Source organism: Petaurus breviceps, unplaced genomic scaffold, assembly GCF_028583685.1.
Source record: "Petaurus breviceps papuanus isolate PSGF00001 unplaced genomic scaffold, PetGlider_PUasm1.0 37, whole genome shotgun sequence".
NCBI classification, from domain to species: Eukaryota; Metazoa; Chordata; class Mammalia; order Diprotodontia; family Petauridae; genus Petaurus; species Petaurus breviceps.
Window position 1 is genome coordinate 70,118,674 of NW_027186296.1, and position 16,632 is coordinate 70,135,305.

Sequence of the window (16,632 nt, forward strand, 5' to 3'; positions counted from 1 at the left end):
ACGACATTCCATAGCACACTCAAAGCCTAACCAGAAACTGGCCATCTGTGCCAGGACTACAGACTAATTGACAGTGACTCACTGCCCTCCCCCTCTGGAGCACATTCTTTTATACTCCAGAGTAAACAAGCCATTTAGACACATTTTACAAATGCACCAATCCATAGCAAGAAAACCCCAAGCACTTATGTATATACCAATCAGAAGTAAGCCAGATAAGAAAGCATGCCTGAGTTGGCATTATTTCTTGGGTGCTCAGTGCTTACAGATAGCAGTCACTCTGATGATTTCTGTCAACATAGCTCTACTTCACTCCTCAGGGAAAGGAACCCAGACTGAAATAATTGCCTTGTCCCTTCTCTATTATGTTTGATTCCCAACCAATTAAAAGTTAAGTACTAAGAATGAGATATAAAATGAGGAAGAATAATGAAATCGGGAAGAGCAGAATCAAAGGACCTAGGATCAAATTCCTTGCTCCCCCAAATGACCTCAGTAAGGTCACTAAACTTCTCTTGGCCTCAGTATCCTCATTTGTAAAATAAGGGGCTTGGACTAGATGGCCTTATAAGGTTCCTTCAGACTAAAAATCTATGATCCTAGATTAAATATTCAAACATATAATACTTGCAAACCTCAAAGCACTATATAAAAGTCAACTGTTATTTAAAAAAATCTTTACTATGGGTGTGGCATTAATTATTTTCCAGGCACTTACATAATCTTCATAGTCTTGGGGGGTGGGGGTGGGGAGAGATGAGGCTACCCTTAGTTCAGAGAATGGAAATCTAAGCCCCTAGAGAGGTGATGATTAATTACAGACTTGAAAAAAAAGTCATTGGCCAAACTCAAGTTGAAATCAGACATTGCTGATTGCCATCTTATACCAAAGACCATTCAGCCACTTAAATTGGTAAGTGCTGACATGTCCCTGGTGTCCCTCAGTATCTAATTTACTCTTGTCTGGATATTCTGTTTCCCAGCATAAGCTGGAGCCTTGTTTGAGTTGAGTGCTGTGAAATGCCATTTTTCCCTGTGCTGGGATCTCTCAGGGAGCGCCACTGTGGCAGAACCAACTGCTGGTCACATTGCAAAGGAAATCAGGCAGAAATCCTGTCTATTAGCATCTGCTTGTCTGATAGGGAACTGAGATATAACGATACCAACTGCCATAATCTTTAGGCTTATTATGAGAATGTTTTCCTTTGTAGCAATACCACAATGAACTTCTCTGCCATAATAATTAAGAGCCTACTAAGTGCAGGGTCCTGTACTAGGTGCTAGGGATAACAAAATGAAATATAGTGCTTGCCCCCAAGGGGCATACACTCTAATAGATCTACACAATAAATAGAATTCCCAAAGTGCACAAGATGTAGGTTCAAGGTTACTCACAAAAGTTAGTTGTAAATGTCACACTTGCTTCTTGATCTTATTGTTGAATTCATAATTCATTACTTGAAAAAAAATAAGAGCATAAGAGATATAGGAATTGAGTGCTTGGATAAGTCAAAAAAGGGAGAGATAGTTTTCTGTTGGGTAGGGGTGGCATGAATCACAAAAGGTGGCATTTGAGCTGGGCCTTAAAGAAAAGGATGGATTTCAACAAGAGGAGATAGGGAGAGAATTGGAAGTCTATAAGACATTCCACATATGGGGTGGTCAATAATATCAAATGCTGCAAGGAAATTAAGAAAAATTCCAACTGACAAAAATCTATTGAATTTGATGATTAGGAAGTGACTGGTGGGTAGCCTTCCAATTTTAGTAAGTTCTAAGAGCAGAAACCAGATTGCTAGCAGTTGAGAGGTGAGTGAGCTGTGAGGAAGAGAGTCATTGGGTATAGGCTGATCTTTTTAGAAGTTTGCCATATCTTTTTATAGTACTTAGCCATGAGTGCCAACAAGGATCACTTTCTGATTCTTTGATCCTATTGATCTAGTAGAAGAAAAAAGACATTTCACAAAACTTAAATCAAATAGCTTATGAGGAAGAGAACAACATTCAGGCTATAGCGAGTCAAATGCTCAGGGTCACCCAAATGGAAGATAGTAATGGAATAGTATCTGGGGGTGGGGGGGAGGATAACTTTAACCATGGTTAAGGATTATAATGGTCATGCCAAAGCTAAGTGTACCTGGGTAGTTCAACACAAAGGTAGCAAATAACACTGAATTAAGCAGTTAAGTGGCATTATCAGAATTTTTTAAAGAGAAAGGGCTGTTAATAGACCATATATTTGATTATGCTAATTCACTTTCATGCCTTTTGGTGGCATGGGTTGTTCACATAGGTAATGAGGTAGAAAGCAATATAGACATGGAATCAGGAAGACCTGAGTTCACATTCTGCCTTAGAACCATACCTTTTGTGACCTAGGACAAGTCACTTGACCATCATAGAAAAAAAGTTAAGCTTAACACTTAGCAGAAATAAAGTTAAATGGCAACATTGTGCAATAATCAACTATGATAATTTACTCTTCTCAGCAATTCAACAATCCAAGACAATTCCAAATATAGAAAATGCTATCCACATCCAGAGAAAGAACTATGGAGTCTGAATGCAAATCGAAACATACTACTTTCACTTTTTTTGGTTTCTGTTTTTTCTTTCTTATGATTTTCCCCTTTTTTTCTGATTCTTTCACAACATGACTAATGTGGAAATATGATTAACATGGTAGTACATGTATAACTTTTATCAGATTGTTTGCTGTCTTGGGGAGGGGAGGAACGTAGAGAGGGAGGAAGAAAAATTTGGAACTCAAAATCTCACAAAAATTAATGTTGAAAACTATCTTTACATGTAATTGGAAAAAATAAAATACTATTAAGTGCAAAAAAAGTTAAAATAAGAAGCTGTTAGTTTTAAAAGGAAGCCTTTCCCATTTACTCCATCCCACATGAATTTCTCCCTAGCCTGCCCCCACCTTCTCCCTTTTCCATTTATTTCACCAAAAGCAGCCTCATGTCCTGGGGTCTCTGCCATTGGAATGACTCCTTGTGGTTTTCTATTTATCCACAAGGTGAGAGTATCTCTCAATCCTCAACTGAATTTATCTTTAAAAGTTGATTTGAGACCATATTTCATACTGCTTGCCCCAAGTACCAAAACTGATAGTTTCAGTCCTGGATCAACATTTCAGTAAAGGCTATAATGAGAAGGAATTTCAGTCAGCTTTGCCTGTATTTCTGATATGATATGTGTTCTGGCATTACTCTAAGGGTTTGTTTTTAAACTTTAGACATAACAATGGGGGGAGTGCTGTTTTTTTTTTAATGAAAAATGGACAGGGGATGAGCATTGGGGATATAGAGAATGAAGTTACAAGAGAGTATGATTGATGAAATAAGGTCCTTGAAGATATAGAAAGGAATGAGATCAATGCCACAGATTAGTCTATGAAATTAAGAGAGACACTTTTGCATCTGAGTTAGAAGAGAGAAGATGTAGTATGGGTAAAAAAATAAGTTTTGAGGGGCAGAATTGATGGTGCTTATGTGGAATGGGCTTGATATCTTCAATAAAGTATTATGCAAGGACATTTCTTGGGAGTAAAGGAGATCTGAAGTATTAAGGATAGTGGAAAAGATTTGAAACAGTTGTCTTGTGGAATGCTGTAGGGATTGAATAAGAAATCAATAAGAAGAATTGCTAAATAGCAGTAAAGGACCAATCAAAATTACATTTCATGTAACTTTGTAATGTCCTTCATCAGTAGGATTTTGTGAGTTTCTTTGCCAACTCTCAGAGACCCAGAAGTAGAGCAGAAAAGAAGGATAGTGGAAATTATTTAGGGTTGCAAACTGACAGCTATGACAAAGTTAAAGGGTAAACAATTCTAGGTTGCTAGTGAAAGCACAGTAAAAAAAAAATGAAGTAATAATAATAATCCATCATTGAATTCAGCGTCGCTAAAGAGTCAAATGAAGCCAAAAAGGGATGATCAGCTAGAGAAAGACTCAAGGCCTACAAGTATACTAGTAACAAAATATTTTATCTTTTGCTTAATTCTTTTTCCAATTTACTGCTGTTTTTAGAATTAAATGATCCTACCTCTATTTTAAAATTCTATTCTATTACCTTAAGATGTGTTTTAAATGAATAATATTTTTCTTTAAAATGGAGAAGCATCATGGCATAGTGGCTAGAAAGTGGTTTATGAGACAGAAATATCCTGAATAACAGGATGCCATCTTTCAGGGGCATTGCGGATAGTGCAAGCATAGATTCACTTATGTGTGAGTATAGCCCAGAAGAAATGATGATTTTAGCCTATCCTCAGGAAATCTTCCTGACTTCCACACAGGATTCATGCCAATTAAAATACTCAGTGTTTGGCATTTTCTGAGCACCAAAAAAAAAAAGCCATGGGCTTATATTTGGAAACTGTAGACCCTTATGGCACTTCTTAGTAAAACTCAACTTACAGTACCATAACTTTGATATGCCACAAGAAACCAGCTCCTTCAGCCAAAACAGCAGCAATGAAATACAGACAGAATGATGGGGCTGATGAAAAGAGAATGCTGTTTTGGTGTTGTTTCCCAATAGTAAATAACCAGCAACCACACCCTGTGAAGAGTTCTAAAGTTTTCTCTGTCTGGTGCCTTACCCTTTGGGACGAGTGAGGGCTCCATTAACAGCAGAGTTCTAAATTGTGGAAAGTTGCCTTAGGAATTGGAATCATCTGCCCCATTTTACACTTAGTATTTTTCCTTTGAGTTTGTACTTCTTATTTAAGAACATCACCATTTTGAAAACTCCCTCCTATGTTGAAAGTAGTCAAGAAATCGATTCAGGTCTCCTGTACAATATACTCTACTCTGATATTAAAGTATATAGCGCATTCCACCAGGCTTGTGTAAGTCTTTTTTCCTACCTACATGCCAGGAACTGGAATTGAAGTAATTCTCAAATGGACAATAGCATACTAATAAGAAACAGTGTTGTTCTTTTCATGTGAGACTTTCTCTGCAACCAAGCTTGGGAGCACAAACGTTGGAAAAAGCCAGCTTTCCCAGACAACTTTCTTGGTTTGAATTAGAAATTTGTTTCCAAATGTACTTATTCTCCTAGTTATTCTTTAAGGCCAACATCCCTCTCAATGGGGAAACAATGAGTAAATTCATGAATCAGAATTCTGTTTATGCTTCCCATTGGAAAGAATAAACATTTGTTAGCTTAAGGGTTTAAGGATCAGCACTAGAAAGCCCCTGGCTATTGTGTCTTTACAGTAAAATACAAGAGCAGATTCAAATCCATAGTAAGTCTAATTCTTTCATTTTATAAATGAAGAGCTAAGACTCCCCCCCCCCAGAAGTTATGTGACTTATCCAAGATCACATAAGGATTATGTAATGGACCCAAGATTTGAACTCAAGTCCTTTGACTCCAAATCCAGAACTCTTTTCATTATGCCCTGTTGTTTCCTCTGAGACGTAAAATATATTTTCATTTCCTTCTGGTTATTGATGAAATTAATCAAGAGAATGTATATTAAAACAAATGATTATGCCTTGCAACAGAAATATAATTAGGAGCTATTGGGTCAGCTGACAGAAATAAGGAGAAGGAATCTTAGGGATACAACCTGCCTCATTTTTTCAGAATTGAGAACTCACATTCCGGCAAATGAAAAGACTTGTCTTTCTTGGGGAATGTTAAGGAAGAAATTGGAACTTATTTCTGTGGATTTCTAGGTCAGAGTTCTATCTACTGCAGAAATGCAGACTGGAGAGTAAGAAGGAAGCTCAAAAGCAGTATGGAAAGAGTGCTGGTTTGGGGACTCAGTGGACCTGGGTTCAAATGCTAGTTCTGTCAGTCACTACCTGTGATTTTTGGCAAATCACCTCCTTCTGAGTCTTGTTTCCCTCATCAGTAAAATAAAGAGGTTAGATTCAATAACCACTGAGATCTCATAAGCTCTAAATCTATGATCTGACTTCTATGAACAAGTATTCCCTTCAGCCTGTCAGTCAACAAGCATTGTATAAACACCTATGTGCGAGACAGTGAGCTAAAGACCTGGACGCAGTACTAAAGATTTTAGTCTGATCACAAATCAAGCTGTCCTTCTTAGCTTTTCTCTAGGACCTAGAGTGACAAAAGCCTGTAGACATTTCCTCTGAATTACAATCAAGAATTATTGACATCATCTCAAATGAAGACTATTACTATTAAACCAAATTTTGACTCTATTAGGCTCCTCATCTCCCCAGCCCTACTGGGTACACATGACTTTTCTACTAACAATGTCTTTAGTTTAATTTTATGCTCTTCTGTCTAACTAGTAGGAAGAATTTTCTTTCTCCTATGGTCTCTGAGAGGCCCTGGATCTTAGATCATAGCATCCTCTTTGTGAATCACAATAACCAAATGAGTCTAGCAGCTGAGATACTTTTCTAAACCCTGCTCACTCTGCTCTCCACAAGGACTTTCACTGTTCTCAATTTTTACATACCACTCTAAGCCTCCAGAATATAGTCATCGTCTGAGCTGCTTCAGCATTTTTCTTCAGCCTTTCTGTTTCCTGGCTTTTCTCTCAATAGCACTTATATTAATTTCTTCATCATTACTAACTTTGTAATCGTGAATGAATTCTCTTCACCTTTCTGGGGAAATTGAAGGGGTTGAGCTGTCCTTCCTGTGTTGCATATTGACTTGGAAAACCATAAACTATCATTATCTATGTTGTATTGTATTTTAATTTATTTTGTTAAACATTTTCCAGTTACATTTTAATCTGATTACCTATAATTTTGGAGAACCAAGTCAGGAAAGTCAACTGTTAAATTTTCAGTATGAGCATTTAGATCATCAGTACAAATCAGGACTTGATTTATTATTTTGTTGACTATCTAGAATTAAAAACACATAAATAATATAGGTAACTTAAAAGTGGTACCAGCACACCCCTACATGTAAAAATACCCTTTTTTTTGCTTTTTGGAGGGCAGTTAGGGTTAAGTGACTTGCCCAAGGTCACACAGCTAGTAAGTGTTAAGTGTCTGAGGCTGGATTTGAACTCAGGTTCTCCTGACTCCAGGGCCATGTTCTATTTACTGCACCACCTAGCCACCCCAAAAATACCCAATTTTGAACAGTTTTTAAGGTATCAAAAAGAAAAGATTATTTTTCTGTCTTTTTCTTTATCTGCTACAAAGGGGGAATAGAGAAAAAACAAAGAAATGACCATTCCTTCAACGATTTTCACCAGTTTCAAAATAGAATTAAATTTAAACCTCCTAGAGAAAGAGATGGAATGAGTGGAAAAGCATTTATTTAGTGTTTACTGTGTGCCAGGCCCTGCATCATCCATCTTTGTTTTATACTCACAAGTTCTCTGCTCTATGAAGGCTATAAAGGTAGATAAGATACCTTCCTTACTCTCATTTAGCTGATAGTGTCCCTGGGGAAGTAAGAAATATGCAAAAAAATCATACAATATGCAATGAGATAAGAGCTGAAAAGGAGTTTAAAATGTGGTGAGTCTATAGAAAAAGGAAAAGTTATATCTGACTAGGGAAGTCAAGGCAACCTTTGTAAAGGAAGGGAGATGGGAGCAAGGGAGAGATAAGCATTTATATATATAGGACCTCCTATGTGCCAGACGTGCTAGGCACTTTACAAGTAGTATCTCATTTAAGATGGGAGCTTGACCGGAATTTTGAGAGGTAAAACCAAAAAGAAGGAACATCATCAGAAAAGGCACACAGTGGACATGAGCTTACACTGCTCCTCAACCACAGATAGGAAACCACGTGGCTAGATTCTTTCCCTTGCAGACAGAAACTAGGCAACATTCATCGGCATCTTTTGGTTAGCTTGCTGCACTGTGACTCACCTTTTAGTCAAGTAGCGTGAAATCCAATCAAAAGCATAAGCAACAGAGATCCAATGGGAGCAGAGGATGGAGTGGAGAGAGGGAAGACCATCTGCCAGGTGCCATGTTCACAAGCTTCCATCTGCAATTTATTTGACATGGCAGATCAACAACGGACCAGTTGTAGTTGCTTGGTTATAATGGGTAACAGATGTATTTACCACTAGAGCTACTTAGGCTCTAGTGAAGTTAGCTTTATGGGAATTTAAATGTATTGATTAGTAGAAAAATATTACAGTTTTAGATGACTTAGAAGGGACCTCAGTAGACACCTACTCTAACTCATACCTACAGAAGAGTCCCCATTGTAGCACTATAGCCCAAGCACTCATCCAGACTTTATTTGAAGATTTTCATGGAGGGGTTCTCCCTACCTCTTGAAGAAGATCTTTCCACTTTCCACTATAATTATTATGAAGTCTAAATTTGCTTCTTTACAACTTCTCCAGATTCTGTGCTCTGGGACCAAAAGGAAGAATTATTATTCCTGTTCCAACTGACAACCATTTAAGTACTTGAAGACAATGATCATGCCCCCCCCTATCTCCCAAATCTTCTGCAGGCCAAACATTCCTAATACTATTAACCAATCCTTATATATCATGGGCTAAACACTCTTTATCATCCTGTCTGCCCTCCTTTGGATGCTATATCTAGCTTCCAAAAATCATGGTATCCAGAACAAAGCATCATACTCTAAATTCCAGAACAGAACTGAGCCATTTTGCTGTCTTCTTGCAGATAGATACTTTGCCTTGGTTGATGCCAAGGTGTTGTGTCTTTTTTAATCACTTAATGACAATATTAAAATCTCAAAGAGTTTTTTGACTAAGCATACTAGATGAAATGTTGCCTTTTTTTATTTCTAAAGGTTAAGGATGTTGTGGGGTATGACTCCCTGGGCCACTGCTTCTTTACTGAAGATGGACCTGAAGAACGGAATACCTTCGATCACTGCCTTGGACTGCTGGTCAAGTCCGGAACCCTCCTCCCCTCTGATAGGGACAGCAGAATGTGCAGGATGATTACAGAGGATTCCTACCCTGGATACATCCCCAAACCCAGGCAGGATTGCAAGTAAGACCCTATGCCTCAGAGCTTTTGGCATCTACAATGCTGACTTAAACCTCAGGCTTGAAACAATGTAAGGGACATGACTTCTGGGAGGTCACACTGGCCACCACGATTGCCCTCTTAAGAGGTATAAGCAAATCTGTATAGTTTGAAGCAAATATTTGTAGGCATAGTGACTGAATCTATCAGAATCCTAAATGCATATTTAACCAAAATAACAACACAATTAGGCCCAAAGCCATTGTCCATTTTCTTTTGTATATAGCCTTCATAAAGGTAATAGAACTTGAAGTACTAGGGCTATGAATGTGAAAGAAATTTCTGAGATTATGTAGCAAAGAACCTGTGTTCATTTTCTATGATTCTTCCAACATATCCAACGTGATACAATTTTTATCATTTGATGGCATTCTTCTGCTTTGCCATTGCACTGTAAGCACCACAGGGCTTTTCTATCTGACTTGCAACAGAAACCTTTCCCATGCTTTCTCCCCCATTAGAATGCGAGATCCTTGAGAGCACAGACTGTCTTTCTTTTCTATTTCTTTGCACACATTAAGTGCTTAATAAATGTTTCATTAATTCCTTTATTCATTCGTGTCATATTAGACAACATGTAATTTCACGTTTGTATAATTAGATGTTATGACTCACAGACTGAAGTTGACATTAAAATTTTGGGATTTTGTTTGCTTTTCTTTGCTGCTTGTAAAATGTACAATAAATAGCACATTTAGAGACTGAAGTCCAAAGTCACATGGGAAGCTGGTGGCAGGAGAGGAAATAGGACAGAGAGTTTCTACCATGTGATTTAATTCTAAACCACAGCACTATGTCACTTCTCTTCAGAATTATGGTAAAATTCATTAGAATTAATGGTGGATTGGAAAGGGTAGTGACTTTTAAGTCAGGAAAACCAGGTTTAAATACCCACTCAATCAACCCCCTAAGATTTATTAAACATCATCTAGCTGTGTGACTTAGTTACTCATCCCTTTGAGCTTCAGTTTCCCCATCTATGTAATGAGGAAGATGAACTAAAATAACCTTGAAGGTGCCTTCCAGTTATGAAAGTCCTGAATTCATTCAGTGTTATCAAGTCCACATTTAGTTTAATATCAGACTTGACCAGTTCAGCCTAAACCAAAAGGTTGACACTTTAAGCATCTGAAATACCCAAAATTTATGAATCCATTCAATTATAAAAGCCACCACCAACTATGATATTATCTTCTGATTTTTCTTGGGACATCTTGAGAGAGAGTACAATAAAGATATAAAAGGTGACCCATTCAACAAGTATTTATCAAGCACTTCTTGTGTGTTTAACGTTTTGTTCTAAATCAAATGACTCTTCCCAGCTCAGAACTGACTTTCCTGGATTCCATAATGTACCAAGACTTCCTGTCCAGATCCAAAATGCTATTATGCATTTTTATAGTTGTAATTCCAAATGTTGAGGGTCCATTGGATCTTTTATGCCAGTATTAATTTTTGCAAAGCAAGCAGCGGGATTGAGCATGACACTCCTTTTCATAGCTGTATTTAATCTGTTTTTGGCCTAAACCTCAGTGTGGCTTTCCAAATAAAAGTTAATTGCAATGGCTTTCTATGAACTATTCATGTGATCATCTCTCTAATGTCAGAGCCAGTGTTTCTTAAGACATGATCTTCTCCCTGAAATTATGTTAATAACATGAGGAGGATGGCAAGGGAACTTGGAGAACCCTCTGAACCCAGTTTACTTCCAAAGAAGCTATGCTTTTGGAGGAAACATGGTATAAGAAAGCAACTCGATGCAGTAGTCAGAGCACATTGGAGTCTGAGGAACTGAGTTTGAATCCCAACTTGCTACTTACTGCCTATGTGACCTTAGGCAAGATACATCTCTGGCCATTATTTTCCTCATTTGTAAAATTAGGGGTTTGGACTACATGGTCTTTTGATTCTAAATTATCCCTACTGTCTCTTTATGATTGCTCTGAGAGAATCTGGCCTCAAAAGTTGAGCAAATAAATGATATGGAACAAAGCACATATATGACTATAATTTCCAAGTCACCTTCCAAGTTTATCAGAGGAACCACTGAAACAGTAAGGCCCCTACTGGCATAGACAAGTTATGCAATTTCTCAACCATTCTTAACTTCCTTTCATGAAAAAACATATCCTGGGAGAATCTGACTTATTATTTCTCTAATTCAAAGACTCACAACACATAGTTCAAAAAGAATTGGTGGGTGTATGGTATAACAAGGTTTGGATAACCTTGTAACAGCCAAACATCACTGACATCAAGAAATTACTGGCTATCGTCATGGGTGTAGTGGATTACTAAGATGGTGAGTGATTTGGACACATTTTGAGAAATTTCTGCCAATGATTTTGTAGTGTCACCTCCTGCCATCTGTCAGGGAAGTTCAAAAGCAAAGCAATGATTCTGGATGAAAATGCTCCTCACCATTAACATGCAGAGACCAGCACCAGATGGTAGAATTGATGCTTCCAGATTGTATCCAAATCTGTCCACATGTCTCATTGGTCAGTTTGGAAAGAAGTAAATTACATGAGTTCTTTTGACACAATTGTAGAGGCACTTGTCAGGGCTGGACATTCTCCCTGCAGTGGGCCAGAAACAAATGCTCAAGACTTATTCAGGGCAAAGTTTAAAGAAAAGGAAGATCATTTCTGTTCTGACCACCACAAAAAAGTATAGAAAGAATGGGATAATGCTAAAATTTTTCCCAAGATTCTTCAAGAAAGCATGAAATCATTCTCTTAAGTGTCCTTGATTCTTAGTCACTTCCTTCACAGAATTGTCTGATAGGCAAATGGAAAAAAATAGTTGCTTCTCAATGAAAATTATAGGTCATGGTATTTTAGAGACAGAAGAAACCTTAAAGCGGGGATGGGGAACCTGTGGCCACATGTGGCCCTCTAGGTCTCAAGTGTGGCCCTTGAAGTTTGAATCCAGTCAAAGGGCTGCACTTGAGGGCTTAGAGAGTCATGTGACCTCAACGCCACAGTTTTCCCACCCCTGCCTTAGAAGTTTCCTGGTCCAAACCTCTCTTAAAAGTCATTAAGTCATTAAGATCAAGAAAAGTGAAGCAGTTTGCTCTAGCTCATAAAGGAAATAGGTGCCCAAACAAAGATTGAAATCTTTGTCTTCTTCTGACTCCGAAGCTCCTTCTCTTTCCACTCTCCTCTTTATATTCTGTGTTAATAAGAGGCATTGTAATGCCATGAGTGAAAGGACCTGTAAGGATCGGCTTGTCTAAGCCATCAACTCTTTCCATGATTTTACTTTTCTATTTCAAACTTTACTTTCTCTGTGAGGGAAATGTGAGTAGTTAGAGAAGTTTGATTCATAAGTAATGTCCCTTCCCCACCCAAAAAATTAAGAATGAAGATCTTTACCAATGATGAGATGTAGACAATTATAGAATAAATTAGGGAAACGGGTCTATTCCATCCTTGATAGCTCCTGACTTAGACCCTTGACCCTAGTCATCAGCCCGGAAGCCCTCTTTTCTTAAGAAGATAGAGATGACAAACCTCTTCGGTGATAGAGACAAGTCAAAAGAAGTCAACAAGATTTAGTAGACAGTAATGAACTCTACTACTGAGGGCCATGAGGATTCATTTAGTTCTGTTTCCAACTTTAAGTCTCTGACTTGTGGTATGACTTCAGCTATATATGTGACTTGTCTACCCTACCTATAAAATACAGAAAAAAAAAAAGAAATAATCTTCAAACAGGATTGTGAAAGTTAATAATCTTTTTTTTTTTGGTCCAGTCCTGTGAGTTCTTCCATAAAGGGAATCCCAGGTGTGAAAATGTCTACAAATGCAGATTAGCGATTTATTTGTAATTTATAGCCTTAGAGAATTAATTGTCTTGGGCATGGAGAGGCTTAGGGACTTACTCTTGGTCACACAACTAGTGTTCATTAAAGAAGCAGGGCTTGGGTACTCCTAATTCTGATGCTGATCATCTGTCCACCATACAACACTGCCCTACTGAAAAGGATTTAAAAACTACTTTTGGGAAAACTAGAGCAATGTCAAGTGATATCACTGATACTTCAGAAGATCTGGGATTTTGTCAATGGTGAACATTTCCCTCACTGACAAAGATCATAAACCATCTATGCCTTAGTGGATTGTTTTATGAGCAGCTGACCCCATCCCTCTCCCCAAAGGTCATTGCCTAGTGAATAGTCTTCTGGTAACGAATGGCTCAACATTTATGGATAAGTTGGGTGACAGACACTTTTTTTATAGCTTTCCTGGCAGAACCTTTCAGAACCTAGAAACATTTTCCCACTATAATAAAGCAATGCTGTTGTGCTACATAGGGGTGGGCGGGGGGGAGAATAAGGAGAAAAGTGGGGGAAAGTATGTCATTGTTATTTACACTGTTTGCAGCAGAGGCAAAAGAAAGCAAATTAATTCCCAAAATCAATGTGTAATTTAAAATCTTCTGGCTTACCCTCAGGGAATTAATGGCCACATTTCAGATTTACTAGGGTATTTTTGTTTTTCTTGAGTAAGAAATTTATCATCTCTGGACCTCAATTTCCTCAACTGTAAAATATGAGGGATTAGACTAAGGTAATCTTAAAGGTTACTTTCCACTTTAAACTTCAGGTCTCAATAAAAAATAAAATAGGGCTGGCTTCCATTCAGAATTACACCCCCCCCCCATCCCTCAGCATTGCTATCCAGCAATCAAGATAAAGCTTACTCTCATTTCCATAGCAACCATAGCCAGTTCCAGAGTCCTTCTCTAAAGCTCCTTGCTAGTGTGAAAATGTCTCTGTATTTAATTGCTTTAATTATATATTTGGCCTATTACTTAAGCCAAAAAAAAGTTCAGCTTTCTCTTGCTTTTATTCTCTTAAAATATTTAGGTGAATTCATTTTTGTAATGAAGGAAATACTAAAATTGTCAATACTGTGGCATAATATTTCTCAAATAAGACTAAATATAAAAGTCATCCTGAATCTTTTGTTTGCATCATGAACCTTCTCAGGCTTATCCTAAACCCTAGCTCTCTGGTTTCAGCCTGTTAGGATTTCATTGCCTCAAAGGGCATAATATACCCCAAACGACTTGATTATGGCTTTTCACAGAGAGTGTTAATTTGCCCCATCAATCCTTACTCATTCTGCCTAATCATGCATCTTCTCTGCTCAAGAAGAACATGTTTATTTTTCTGTTTTGCTAGGATTTTCCCGTATTCCATATAGCTTTCTTTTAGCAGGGAAAAGATCATCACTTCCCACACATTCACAAGTTGGAAGAGACAGAATGCTACTTGATATCCCCAGCTTTCTAGAGAATCCCCTAATGGTCTCTTTGCAATCAGAAGAAAGTTTCCTACCTTATGAGGGCTAACATTTTCCTCTCTTCCTATGGATTCCTATTATTTGACAGAATGATTTCATTTCGTTTTGTTTTATAGACTTTACTAGTCTCTAGACAGTTGCCTAAACATTCAGGGACCTCTACCACAAATGAATTCTTTCTGTAAAAGTCTAGGTTCTTTTTCCTTCTAAATATTTTAAATTCTTACATGAAAATGTATTTGAGTGAAAATGAACAGTTTTCAGCCAGAGATGTGGTGCTTTTCCCACATGTGGTTATTTCTCTAAGAGGCTCTTATAGCCTATAGAAATGCTCACTATCATTCCAGTATGCAAACTGAATCTCTTCTTTCATGTTTATAGTGCTGTGTCCACCTTCTGGATGGCAAATCCCAACAACAACCTTGTGAATTGTGCTGCGGCAGGTTCTGAGGTGAGTATAAAAGCCTTTTCTCTGGAAAAAAAAACGATTAAGGATAGTTAGAGTTGATCACTTCTTTGGAGACATAGACATCTCAGAAGATTGAAGTTTAGTCAACTGTTTTCTCACTCACTGCTGTAAATCCATGCACCATTCCTCTCAGGAAGGTTTCCAGACCAGGACTGCATTGACTCAGTTCAAGCAATAGGTATCCCCCAGAGTCTATAGAAATTAGAACAATATCCCTAGAAATGGTAAGCCTAGGATGCTTTAAATTCAAAGCCATAACTACAGTAGTTGACTTATAGTGCTGAATTTAGATAATGGTTAAAAACACTTGCAGCCCTTCAGAAGCTAAAAACAGATGAGTTTTGCATCAAGTTAGTGAGAATAATACATTAAAATCAGAAACTACTGATGTCACTCTCCCACTGAATTCTTCACTGGCTTAGGGACCACATCCACACTCTTATAGCATAAGACAGGCTCCCCAGCTGTGTTTGAGGACATATACTAATGCTACTTGCTTTGGATACAAAAAGTTGTTAGCCATGGATCTGTTTAATTGATTTGATGGCTCTGAAAGTTATACCTGCTTCAAGAAACTTTAGTATTTCTCTCCAGAAAGAAAACTGAAAGTGTGTTTGTGATGGGAGGATATGGGTATGTGTGAGCAATTTAAATACATTGCACTTGGCTCAACATTCTTTACTATTCTTTGCCTGATTTGATTTAATAGACCTAGAAACTACCATTTATATGGATTTTTTCTTTTACTCCTTCTTCTTCCCCCAACAGGAGACTGGATTTTGGTTTATTTTTCACCACGTACCTACAGGTCCCTCAGAAGGAATGTATTCCCCAGGCTACTCAGAACATATTCCACTGGGGAAATTTTATAACAACCGAGCTCATTCTAACTATAGGGTAAGTTTTCAATGAAGTAGAAATTCTTGTCCCAGCTAAACGAATCACATCAACTCTTGCTTTTCTTCACCCACTTAGGAGATATTCTAGTCATTTTTTTTCTTCCATAGATAGTGACAATTCTATTTCCTGAATATGTATATGAAAATAAGGTGACCTTTTTGGAGATGTCCCAGTTTGCCACGATTCCCTCACTAGAGTTTTTTAGCTATTCTTGAATAAAACAGATTTAAAATTATGGACTTAAAACTGCTGATCCCAGGCTCCACATTTGGGTAGAAAGCAAATGAGGAAAAAGATGCTTGTCGTTTCTTTTTGCTAGCACGAGACTCACCTCTCCTTCTGTGGAATAGTAATGTCTTGAGATCCTTTTCATGATTCATTTGGTGGGGATGAATATTGTAAGCCATCCATGGAAATAAGCGCTGGTCTATATCCCTTAGCCATAAAGGGAGTGAACTAAAACAAAATTGGACATATATCTTTTTCTTCTCTCCTTGTCTGTTTTGGTTTCATAAGAATCTATAAACTGTGAAGTCTAAATAGCTGGATGGAAACCAAAATGGTCAGCCAGCCAGATGTTTGTCAATATAACAAGAAATGGTAATACTTAGAAACATCTGGGTCATTATTTAATATGGATTTTTGGTATTTTTCAGAGGGAAGATTTGTTAGAGAAATTCTGTGTGTGTATGTGTTTTCTGCAGATTAATATAAGTATAGATCTAAAAAAATTTTTCCTCTTGTCCCAGCATCCCATTATTCCCCTCTTTACAGGGAAGGGAGAATGAGATGCTGGAAATATGGGAAGGGCCAAGTACATATTTTGGCCAGATAATAATTTTGTGATCTAATAATTTTAAAAGTTGCTTTAAGTTTAATGTAATTTTTAAATTATAAAAATAATCATTCACTAGTTAATTTCACATGAATGTATTAAGTGCCTACTATGT

The 16,632-nt window shown here is 37.5% G+C and overlaps 1 protein-coding gene across 1 annotated transcript in view; it reads left to right on the forward strand.

Moving 5' to 3' along the window:
* CEMIP (cell migration inducing hyaluronidase 1) overlaps positions 1 to 16,632 on the forward strand; it is a 242,439-nt gene that overhangs the window by 177,901 nt on the left and 47,906 nt on the right. The window contains exons 14-16 of the mRNA XM_069098686.1: positions 8,760 to 8,965; positions 14,695 to 14,764; positions 15,551 to 15,679. Coding sequence (XP_068954787.1) covers positions 8,760 to 8,965; positions 14,695 to 14,764; positions 15,551 to 15,679 — 405 coding nt within the window. The remainder of the gene's footprint in view (positions 1 to 8,759; positions 8,966 to 14,694; positions 14,765 to 15,550; positions 15,680 to 16,632) is intronic.